General features: G+C 41.1%; 1 protein-coding gene across 1 annotated transcript in view; it reads right to left on the bottom strand.

Annotated features, from left to right (window-relative positions):
* The window catches only part of LOC149460924 (BOS complex subunit NOMO3-like), a 131551-nt gene that overhangs the window by 99782 nt on the left and 18904 nt on the right, over positions 1-12865 (bottom strand). Inside the window, exons 4-6 of the mRNA XM_089679076.1 lie at positions 11944-12044; positions 8939-9045; positions 8438-8510 (exon numbers count right to left, since the gene is read on the bottom strand). Of these exons, the coding sequence (XP_089535202.1) occupies positions 8438-8510; positions 8939-9045; positions 11944-12044 (281 nt within the window). The remainder of the gene's footprint in view (positions 1-8437; positions 8511-8938; positions 9046-11943; positions 12045-12865) is intronic.

A 12865-nucleotide genomic window follows, 5' to 3' on the forward strand; every position in this document is an offset into this window, starting at 1 on the left:
TCTAATAGGTTCCAATTGTGTTTTTTGCAAAACCTCCAAAACCAAGTTCAGGTTCCAATAACACAAAGGTAACCTGAAAGGAGGAGCAATAGGCATTACTGCCTGTAAAAAAGTGCAAACCAAAGAGACACAATAGGCCTCTGGAAAAAAAACAGCTAATGGTACCAACAGCCGATTTCTTCTTCAACCCTGTTTGAAGAAATTACAGGACCCTACCAATCACATACTTTCTTGGGTGCCATTTCCGGACCTCACACCAGGAAATGTAAGCCTTCCAAGTTCTGTAATAAATGTTCCTAGAGACTACCTTTCTAGCACCCAACATGATGGGGATGACAGAATCCAATACTCCCCTATCCTTTAGGGTCTGGGTTTCAATAGCCATGCCGTAAAATTTAGCAACCGTAAAGCTGGGCGTAATATAGGATCTTGAAACAGCAAGTCTGGCCGACACGGCAGGGGCCACAGCCCATCTACTGCCATCTTCACTATGACCATGTACCTCCTGGGCCAGGCCAATCAGTATCACCGGAAAAGACTCCTCCCAAATCCTGCATAAGAGACATTGCAGCAGCTGAATTGGAGGAAAGGCATAACTCAGTGATTCCAAGGAATCACTAAGGCAGCTACCCCTGTCGCGAGAGGGTCCCTTAGCCTGGACACAAAAAGACCAACCTTGCTGTTGATCCTGGATGCCAATAGATCTATGTCTGGGCAATCCCATCGCTGGCAGATTCCCTTGAAAACTTCAGGATGCAAAGTCCATTCCCCTGGAATCATCAGCCGGTGACTGAGATAATCTACCTGCCAATTTTCCACCCCCTGAATAAACGCCGCTGACAACCTTGAAACATACCTCTCTGACCAGGTCAGAATGTAATTCACCTCCTCCTGATCCCCTCAGTTCCTGGTGCCACCCTGGTGGGTAATGTATGCAACTGCTGTGGCATTGTCAGACTGAATCCTTACAGGCCAACCCTGAATGTCCAATAGCTCAGAGCCAGCTTCACTGCCCGAAGTTCCTAGACATTGATGGGTAGAACCCTTTCCCGTGAAAGTCAAGTTCCCTGAACTGTGGCCTCCTCCAGGACAGCCTACCAACCTGAGAGGCTGGCATCGGTGGTTACCAGTTTTCACACCACTGGCCGATCTCCCCCTCTCCAAATTGTGAGTCATCAACCACCAATTTAGGCTTTGCAGTACCTCCGGAACAGGAATATACCGTAGTCCAGGGCCGGAACCTTCTTGTTCCAGTCAGAATGTTCCTTTGCAGCGGTCTGGAGTGGAACTGGGCATAGGGAATAGCCTCAATTGAGGACACCATCTTCCCCAGCAACCTCCTACAGAGGCGATACCTCTTCCTGGGCAGTGTAGCCGCCTCTCTATTGGCTACCTCTTTTGGGACCCTTTAAGAAAAAAAAAAAAAAAAAAAGACAGCAACTATATTGTCACCCAACTATGCAGTCCCTCAGGGATATATATCCATAGCCATGATGCAGCCCAAGCATCAGGTACGCATGCATCAGGTACGCATGCATGGATGTGGCCTAAACATCAGGTACACATGTAGGGATGTGGCCTAAGCATCAGGTACGAATGCAGCCTAAGCAATGCGTATACATATATATGGATGCGGCCTAAGCATCAGGTATGCATGCACTAATGCATGTACAAATGCAGTTTATTCAATAGTTCACAAAAGTATGCAGGTATGCATGCTATAATGTAATACAATGCTGCAACTATCCTGATTTGGAGAAGTGTATGGTTTTAAAGAACTGCGTCAAAATTAAATGCACTTTGTTCCATGCTAGGCAACTCATGTGTATCAAACAGCCTGAAAGCAGCCTCCATGCTGCTTCAGTGCAGCTAAAATGTAAGTTACTCTGGAGACTCAACTCCTTTAAGTGCACTGATACCCCTGCAATGGTGTATCAAAATACAGTTGTAAAAGCCCCCCAGGATTATGCAGGCTAATGCAGTGTATAATCATGTCCTGTCTGGTCATGCAGCTCCCCCAAAGGAAATACTCACACACCATCATCCAGCCATAGACTGCTCTGTGTCTGTGCTACTTCTCAGGAGCCTCACAAACCGCCAGCCACATGGGATTACAAAAACAAGGTAAAATGGCCACCCACTGCCTCAGACCTGTATGGCACCCTGCCCGAAAGCACCTTGGTCAGTACTATACTGCACAGGGTTCCCATATGCAAGGTCCACGGCCATAAGGCTGCATTACAGGCAAAACCCCGAGAATTCTTCTCCTTATACAGCGAGGCTCAGGTACCATCCATTTTGGCTAACAGCTTTCTGAATGAATCCAAATGAAGTCCATGATTCTGGACCTTTCTGGAACCGTTCTGGACCTTCAGGTATGCTCCTAGAGCACATGTAACACTTTCAGTGATCATCCACCTTACAGACACCGGTAGAAAAACTGAAGTATTTCCTTTGTTGGAGGGGTTATATGGGAGAGGATGTCTCCGATTGGTCGGGCAGTGTCCATTCACCTATAGGTGGCACATAACCCACATGAATTGCCTGCCCTGTGTCCCATGATGTACGATAAAGAAATATGGTTACCAATTGTGTATGGATAGAAATGTTTATTATGGGGTGACCAGATTTCATATATAGTGTCCCAATTTGTTTGTACTGAAACTATTTTGCGGAGCAGGGGTGTAGTTTGAAGATTGTTGGGACTTCGTATACCTCCTGAATGAGTGGATATGTATATTTAAATTGGTTCATATTTAGGGTCCCCCATTTTTCTTCGATAGAAATATATTTAACTTAATTTTTTGGCTACCAGTTCCATCACTTTTGCTGAATTGTTTGTTTTTTTGTTGTTTTTTTTTTTTCCCTTTCTTCAGAAGGGGCTCAATTCAACTGCCCACTTGGCGGATACTCTTTGTATATAATCTTTTGAAAAGGTCATCTCTAGTTTGGAATGATCATGGTCTCTCAGCTGTTTCATGAATAACTAGATGCTATCTCCTGGTAAATTTAAATATATTGTTGCTATTTGTTTTTGCCTTATTGTCTATGTGTTCTGTCTGACTATTCTGGATCTATTTATAATGTGTGTTAAATCTCCCTGAGGAAGCAGGCTTTTGTCCTGCGAAACGCATTGGATAAAATCCAAAAATAAACTACACGAGTTATACACATACCTGTTATGTTATCTATGGAATTTTTGGAGTGATCTACACAAACTTGACGTGCTGTATAGCCCCAATATGTAATAGTTACGTTTTTATCAATGGAGCTGTTTGAATGTTCAATCTTTATTAACCATCTTAAAAAAGCTTGATTGTGATGCAAAGTTACTGATTTTTTACAATTTTTGTATGTAGTTTTGCAGGTATGGTGCCTCAAAAACAGTCCAAGTAGCTTTGTTCTAGTTAGGGTCTTTTGAATTTTTTCAGTGTCTCCACAATAAGCCGCTTGGCACCAGTAAAATCCATTAGCAAGATGTGAGACCATTTGTGATTTTGGTCTCTCTCGCCCTTTCTTTCTATAGTAGCGCTACACAAATGACAACTGAAATTTATTAAGGCATCTTGAACAGCTCTCACTTCCTTTCTTGCAGTCTACATAAAGCACATCAGCCTGAGGTAACATTCCTGAAGACAAAACAGTACCTAGATGTAGAAGGAACCACCTGTTCTGGTAAACTAGAGACAAATGATTCACCAATGAGAGGGAACCCCCTAAAGATGGGGAGAAGAGTTATAATCGGGCAACTGATAAGAGGATCAGAGTGGTCAGGCCAAGAACTACATAATCCTTAAAAGGTAGATACACAGGTCTGCTCAAGAATTAGACCCACAACAGCAAAGTAAGGGACTGAGGTGGGCCAAAAAAAGATGGAAAAAAAAAAGGGGCGCCTTTGCAAAGGTCCCTCAACACTCGCTCCTTCAATAGCAGAGAGGTAACGTCCTGTCTGGTAAAAAGGTGTTTGCTGGCAACAACCACAAAGCTATGCTGATTAAGATTGCCTGCAGATGAAAGTCAAATTCAAAAACTTGACAAGGCAACTCCCATACAGAACTTTAAAGTGTATAGCCCCCTATAAAAGTTGCCCATCCAGTTACATGGTGACTACCCCCGTTACAGGAGCTTGTCATTGAGTCCCACAGTGATGATGCCATGACAAGTAACTAGGACAAACATAGGAGTCCACACCCAAAGAAGAATTTGGGAGAATCTTGAACTCAAAATTATATTGGGGAGAAATTCAGTCAATGTTGGTCCCAGTTGACTAGGCAGATCAAGAGTCCCTCTGGAGAAAAGGTGGAATTATATGGAGTGGTACCAGGTACCAATGATGACCTTACAAGCCCCAAGGAAATAGGATATGCCAGGGAAAGAGACTAGTGGCCTGGATGGGGCAAGATTTGGCGGTTGAACGGACACAGAAAAGGACACAGTTTAGGAGACCCAAAGGGAGCAGGGAAAGGTCTGTTAATCTGTGCATTGATGCAGGAGGAAAAAGGGGCGAGTATGTGAACAGAGGGCTGAAGGCAAGGGTTTATCTTAAGTGCCTAAAAGGGGAGCTCTTTGCACCTTAAAGCTCAAAGGGCAAACTACCCAAAGACCTTCAAGGATTAATAACCACCCCCCACATGGAAAAGTGTGGGCACACCTTCATGCTCAAGCCTTCTTAGATAGCTTAGCAGCTTTCTTGCTAACAGGAAAACCGCAGCCGTAGGGGCTTTAAATGACCCAAGGCTGGAGAAAGCAGTCTGATCATCCCGAAGCAAAATAGAATGCACTGCACCAAGAGGAGCAGAAACTGACTCTTGTATGTCTAAGAAAATTTGATGACACTGCTATTCTTCAAAGACATCAAAAGAGATTGTGGGGACTACAAGTGTGAGGCAAAGATGGTCATTCTGGGGCCACAGGAAGATCAGAGATTGACCTTACAGGAGTAGGTGAGGCATGCATTCAGAGCTGCAGGCAGCACTTGCAAGGGATTGGGTGAATTTAACCACAAAGGCATCGAGTTCTGCAAATAAGTTAACTTCCAGTGGTCAACCCAATAGGTCAACTCCAAAAGCCTTCAGAGACAAGCACTGTGGCAATGCCCACAGCTTTGGACAAGGAAAGCATGCCACAGCTAACTTTATACCAGAACACATTATGCAAAAGCACATAGCGCTGAACCCAGTTACTGAAGATAACTTTCAGGCTATCCCCACAATATCAAGTCCAGCTGAGCCTAGGAATAGCTTGGATGATGAAAGACTGATCGGATAGCTACCACGTTGAGACCAGCTCAAGCAATGATACAGAGGTAGCAAGCAATTTTGATTGAACAAAAACACTTGAAGAATCAAAGAAAAAAAAAAGCTAATATTCAGACTTTGCCAGCAGAGCTGAAGAAAAAGACATCCATCCTCATAGGACACTTATGATTAGGTCATACAGTCAGGTCCATAAATATTGGGACATAGACACAATTATAACATTTTTGGCTCTATACACCACCACAATGGATTTGAAATGAAACAAACAAGATGTGCTTTAATTGCAGACTGTCAGCTTTAATTTGAGGGCATTTACATCCAAATCAGGTGAACGGTGTAGGAATTACAACAGTTTGCATATGTGCCTCCCACTTGTTAAGGGACCAAAAGTAATGGGACAGAATAATAATCATAAATCAAACTTTCACTTTTTAATACTTGGTTGCAAATCCTTTGCAGTCAATTACAGCCTGAAGTCTGGAAAGCATAGACATCACCAGACGCTGGGTTTCATCCCTGGTGATGCTCTGCCAGGCCTCTACTAGAACTGTCTTCAGTTCCTGCTTGTTCTTGGGGCATTTTTCCTTCAGTTTTGTCTTCAGCAAGTGAAATGCATGCTCAATCGGATTCAGGTCAGGTGATTGACTTGGCCATTGCATAACATTCCACTTCTTTCCCCTTAAAAACTCTTTGGTTGCTTTTGCAGTATGCTTTGGGTCATTGTCCATCTGCACTGTGAGGCGGCGTCCAATGAGTTCTGAAGCATTTGGCTGAATATGAGCAGATAATATTGCTCGAAACACTTCAGAATTCATCCTGCTGCTTTTGTCTGCAGTCACATCATCAATAAATACAAGAGAACCAGTTCCATTGGCAGCCATACATGGCCACGCCATGATACTACCACCACCATGCTTCACTGATGAGGTGGTATGCTTAGGATCATGAGCAGTTCCTTTCCTTCTCCATACTCTTCTCTTCCCATCACTCTGGTACAAGCTGATCTTGGTCTCATCTGTCCATAGGATGTTGTTACAGAACTGTGAAGGCTTTTTTAGATGTCGTTTGGCAAACTCTAATCTAGCCTTCCTGTTTTTGAGGCTCACCAATGGTTTACGTCTTGTGATGAACCCTCTGTATTCACTCTGGTGAAGTCTTCTCTTGATTGTTGACTTTGACACACATACACCTACCTCCTGGAGAGTGTTCTTGATCTGGCCAACTGTTGTGAAGGGTGTTTTCTTCACCAGGGAAAGAATTCTTCGGTCATCCACTACAGTTGTTTTCCGTGGTCTTCCGAGTCTTTTGGTGTTGCTGAGCTCACCGGTGCATTCCTTTTTAAGAATGTTCCAAACAGTTGTTGTTGTGGCCACGCCTAATGTTTTTGCTATCTCTCTGATGGGTTTGTTTTGTTTTTTCAGCCTAATGATGGCTTGCTTCACTGATAGTGACAGCTCTTTGGATCTCATCTTGAGAGTTGACAGCAAGAGATTCCAAATGCAAATAGCAAACTTGAAATGAACTCTGGACCTTTTATCTGCTCATTGTAATTGGGATAATGAGGGAATACCACACACCTGGCCATGGAACAGCTGAGAAGCCAATTGTCCCATTACTTTTGGTCCCTTAACAAGTGGGAGGCACATATGCAAACTGTTGTAATTCCTACACCGTTCACCTGATTTGGATGTAAATACCCTCAAATTAAAGCTGACAGTTTGCAGTTAAAGCACATCTTGCTCGTTTCATTTCAAATCCATTGTGGTGGTGTATAGAGCCAAAAATGTTAGAATTGTGTCGATGTCCCAATATTTATGGACCTGACTGTATTTGGTATTGCCTAGCAGGGCATCTATTCTTTTTGGATATTTTCATTCACTTGAATTTGGTTATTTTTGAGGTATGCATTTATATTACCTTAGGAGCTCTGTCATGTGTTTACTTTTTGCTTCATGGTTAGGTTTAATGAGTAGCGCAGCACTATTTATTAATTTATTATTTTATCTAGAGCTTGCCTACATTTTTGGTTTGCCAGTATCCAATTCTTCTGTAGCCAGCAGTATAACCCAACATTACATCCTGAGTCACTCAATGGACAAGAAAGAAAAAAAAGCCACATCTTTTAACCTATGCATGCAGTTTTTGATTTAGGGTGTCCTTTATTCCAGTCTGTCTGATGGGTTTCAGACAGAACAGCAAAAAAGCATAAATCTCCCACTCCCTGTCCATTTGACAGGTATCAAAAAGTGAGGGGAAAAAAAAATCACTATAAAATAATTAAGATAATACAACCACATTTGCTAGAAAACTGAGGAATTAGAACAAATGTCAGGATTTTTTTTCTGTTTGTGTCTGTATTAGGGAAATATCCCCTTCCTTTCTGTCCAAGTGGCAGGAGTCAAAGAGAAAGTGAGAGAAAGTCCCTTAGATAAAGACGTAAAGCATTTATATCATTACTAGAATCCAACCCTTTCCATCTCTACACAAAATAGGTTTTCCAGCAGCTGTGCTTCTACCTTAAATAATTAACCTGGCCCTAAACAAAGTGTATGTAAACCCGAATATGAATATATTTTCCCCCTTTGGTCTGAGAAATATGCAATTGAAAGTTTTCTGCTGTTTGATAAGTCTCGTGAGGCTCTCCGCCTGTACACAATGAGGGGTTATGAAGATGGGGGTGGAGATGGGGGGGGGGGGGGGGGGGAGACAAAGAGTACTGTGCTTTTTGTAATCCATTAAAAAGAGCTGTGCTGTCATGTCAAAGAGGCAGGTAGGAACGTACTATATTCCAGACACATCAATTATTTTGTACCTGCAGAGTGTTTAAATTGATAAAGCATTGAAAAGTACCAAATATTTTTTTTTGCCTTCACATATGGTTTAACCCTCGACACTTAAACGTGAGCCATAGTCCCAGACTATTCTTAAACTAACTTAACCCCAACACTAAATGAATCCCTTTCTGTAGCATACTTACCTTTACCCAAACTGGCCTAGTGATGCAAACTATCTACACCAGACTGTAGGCACATAACAGCTGGTTTCACACAGTAATGATCAGAGAAAAAAACAATAGAAATTTCTAACAGTCTATTATAATGAATTGCATCAAATTCATTTAACTTTGACTTTGCTTGAAAAAATAAATAGTTTTTCACAGCTGGAAAAAAGGAATATACCTCTTTTAAAGTCCAAGTGGGGTGTGATGCAACAATTTCATATTCTCCTGGAAGAACTTTATTAAAGGAATACCTACAAAACAAATGGGGAAAAAAAGATATTATTAATCATAATCTCCACGTGCAGGGCACTCCTATTCCTTCTGTAATGAAATGTATTGTAATGTCTCCCTTATATTGTAAAGAGCTGCGAAAACTGTTGACGCTATATAAATCCTGTATAATAATAATATATTCACTACAGACACATCATAAAGTGCTTGCCTAGATCTCTGAATACAGTAACGTGTCTGTGTATGTAAGTGGTCCTTCAAGAGTTCTATACAAAAACATGTGACAACTGTGTACTATTAAAAAACATAATTAAAAAAAAAAAAAAATTCTACCGAATGTATTTCAAATACTTTTGTACATAAAGGTCCATCAAGATAGAGCTCTTGGCATTAACCTGCTGTGAAAAATTGTGTATATCTTTTTTGTTCATGAATTTCAAAAACTTACTTTCCCCCTTGTTGAGTAGTGGTTGTCTGTAGGTTTACACCACTGCCTGCTCTTCTCAAAGAAATCTGCACTCCAACAGGACCCAAGTCCTGGTTTCTGCTGAGAACCTGCAATGTGATTTTTTAAAAACTATGAATATTAAATGTTAGATTAAAAACGTGTATAAATGCATATAATATACCACTGATCATGAACAATGAATTATTAGACAGAACAATTACTCCATGAATCCTTTCTCTGCACACTGATGTGCTATAAACTGAACTGTGTTTAACATGCAGCACAGTGGCTAAATGGTTAGCACTTCCGCCTGGCAGTACTTGGGTCGTGGGCTTGAATCCCAACCATGGCACCACCTGCCTGGAGTTTGCATGTTCTCCCTGTGCCTGCGTGGGTTTCCTCCAGGTACTCCAGAGACATGCTGGTAGGTGAATTGGCTTCTGTCTACATTGTCCCTAGTATGTGTATGTATGAATGTGAGTTAGGGACCTGAGGGTTAGGGACTGCTGTGAATGTACAATATATATGTAAAGCACTGCATACATTGACGGCGCTATACAAGTACCTGTAATAAATAAATAAACATGCAAGAGTTGTTTTCCAAATATGAGAACATATGTGGAGATGTGCCATAAATACAGACTAGATAGAATAGTGAAAGAGGCAGACGATTTATGGCCCATTCACATAAAGTGACCTGCGTTTTTCCACACTGCATGAATGCACGTCACATAGAAAATAATTGTTTTTTTATGTGCCCTTTTCACACTGCAATGCAGCTGAGAGGTGCAGTTAGCAGTGGTAAACTGCAGCCATGTAGCAGTTTACTTCAGCATATACAAAGACACCAAGGAGGTTATTTATCAAAAGTGGTGCACACTTTTGCACCAGAATCTGGTGCAGCTGTGCACAACTTCACCAATAACGTCACCAATCAGCTTCTAATGCAGGCCATAGACGGGTCGAAAATCAGCCAATTTTTCACACGGAAAAAAAAAAAAAATCAGCCGATTTTCGCACCGTTAGTGGGTTAATTGGTCAGCCATTTTTCAGGGTTTTGGAATATTTTTTTTTTAGGAGGAGAAGGAGAAGACAAAGAAGGAGAAGACAAAGAAGAAGAAGACAAAGAAGAAGAAGACAAAGAAGAAGAAGGAGAAGACAAAGAAGAAGAAGGAGAAGGAGAAGAAGACAAAGAAGAAGAAGGAGAAGAAGACAAACAAGAAGAAGGAGAAGAAGACAAACAAGAAGAAGGAGAAGAAGACAAACAAGAAGAAGGAGAAGAAGACAAACAAGAAGAAGGAGAAGAAGACAAACAAGAAGAAGGAGAAGAAGACAAACAAGAAGAAGGAGAAGAAGACAAACAAGAAGAAGGAGAAGACAAAGAAGAAGAAGACAAAGAAGAAGAAGACAAAGAAGAAGAAGACAAAGAAGAAGAAGACAAAGAAGAAGAAGACAAAGAAGAAGAAGGAGAAGAAGACAAAGAAGAAGAAGGAGAAGAAGACAAAGAAGAAGAAGGAGAAGAAGACAAAGAAGAAGAAGGAGAAGAAGACAAACAAGAAGAAGGAGAAGACAAACAAGAAGAAGAAGAAGACAAACAAGAAGAAGAAGAAGAAGAAGACAAAGAAGAAGAAGACAAAGAAGAAGAAGACAAAGAAGAAGAAGACAAAGACGAAGAAGACAAAGAAGACAAAGAAGACAAAGAAGACAAAGACGACAAAGACGAAGAAGACGAAGAAGACAAAGACGAAGAAGACAAAGACGAAGAAGACAAAGACGAAGAAGACAAAGACGAAGAAGACAAAGACGAAGAAGACAAAGACGAAGAAGACAAAGACGAAGAAGACAAAGACGAAGAAGACAAAGACGAAGAAGACAAAGACGAAGAAGACAAAGACGAAGAAGACAAAGACGAAGAAGACAAAGACGAAGAAGACAAAGAAGAAGAAGACAAAGAAGAAGAAGACAAAGAAGAAGAAGACAAAGAAGAAGACAAAGAAGAAGACAAAGAAGAAGAAGACAAAGAAGAATTCCAGTCCGCTATTATATTTAACATGAAAAAGTATTGCGGTTGGAACAATGTATCTATTTGTATCTGAATAAAACCATCTGTACTCGAAATGGATACATTGTTGCAACCACAATACTTTTTCATGTGAAATATAATAGCGGAGCTCTCTGCAAGGGACAGAAGTAATTAAATGCCGGCCGTAGACGGGCCGAAAATCAGCTGATTTTTTTTTTTACCATTGGTGGCAACATCGGCCTATTGAACGACTGATTTTTCGTTTTGTTTTTTTTAAACAACCGGTTTTCGACCAGTCTATGGCCTGCATAACATTAGGTTTGATGAAAAAAACCTAGAAGCTGATTAGTTGCACAGCACTCTGCAGCTGTTCAGAGATATGACTGAAGTATCAGTGACACTTTAAATAAAGTTTAAAAAAAGTAAACAGTACGATACGCTGAAATACACCATCATACAGCAGCCTCAGTGCCTCTGAACGGACAACAACTCGCATGCTAAAACTGTATGTTTGTAGGTTTACTCTGACTGAATGTTTTAACATGCAATGCTAAGTAAAAAAAGCTCTGAATGTGTTACTAACGCCCCTGGCTTCTTATGGACCCCATCCAGCAGAGAGATTACTGCAAATGAATTACAACCTGCTGCTGCCACTTTGAAAAGGTCTCATTTCACCTGGTCATTATTCCTTTCATTGTTGAGAATGAAGCAGGAGCAGTAAGACATCAGACAAGAAAAATAAAGTAAAGTAGTATCACCTTTAGCAACTGAAATATCAAATCTGATTACACCTAACCATAAACCAAACTCCCCAAATCACTAAACCTTCTGGTGACAGTGCTAAAGTCTGCCAACTGGCTACTCAGGCCTCAAGCACTCTGATGTGTTCCCCAATACCTGAAAAAATGTTTGGATTTTTGTATTTTATTTTTTAAATAGGGTTTGCATTAAAATTAAGAAAAAAAATACCAATCCGTCATACCTTTCCATTCACTGAAAATCCTGTGAAAACAAAATTGACATCTTCCCCTTTTGTACAAATGTCATTCACTCCATCCACATGGAGGGAAACACTGGTCGGCTCTGAAGAGAAGAAATAAGTTACTGATGAAGTTGAGGCCAATACTCTATGGGAGAGCAAAACATTTCAGTACTAAAAGTTATCAATCCAAGCAAGAATAAACTTTTGAATAGTAAGAAATATCTTTTTCAGCCTGCCTTGTGTACAGACTGCCATACTATTTTCCCTATACAAATGTGATATTCCTTTAACACACACACTCTTCATCAAAAGTAGAACATTGAAATCAGAGGTCATGATAAGGGAAGGCAAAAGCGATGCAAGAGTATACTAGCCTTCCCTTCATTCCCATGCCACTTTTGTTGCCGTAAGCAAAGAGACATGCCTGGTGCTTCCAGATACAGGGGATAATGCGATTCCCACCGCTTCCTCCCACATTACAGCACTGGTACTTAGCAACTGGGTCATTCAGGCATTAGAGCCTTTGCTTAGAGGTGGAAGAAGTGTACCCAGCCTTCCATAATCTTCATCGTGGAGATCACATGCTTCTCTATAGCCGGAATGAATAGATATATTTACCAAGGTCTCTGACAGTGCAATGGAGAAGAGAGGTGCAGACAATAAATGCAGGCAAGGGATTGTTCCTACAAGAGAATTCATCACTTGGCTATGAATGGCCAAAGTGGCAGATTTTCTTTAACGTACGTTCCATAATAATCGCTTCTATCTATAATTGCTGCCGGAGCCCTGACAAATATCTGGTATTTTCAGCTATGGGCAAAAATGGGTCTCTTCCCTGCCTCCCCATAAAGAAACATGCAGCATTGGGTGCTTGATCAACCAATCAGGCTTCTGCTCTAGCATATGGAAGTAGGAAGAAGCA

The sequence above is a fragment of the Staurois parvus genome, unplaced genomic scaffold (assembly GCF_062004578.1).
Source record: "Staurois parvus isolate SC_StPar_1 unplaced genomic scaffold, SC_StPar_1.0 ptg000217l, whole genome shotgun sequence".
NCBI lineage: Eukaryota > Metazoa > Chordata > Amphibia > Anura > Ranidae > Staurois > Staurois parvus.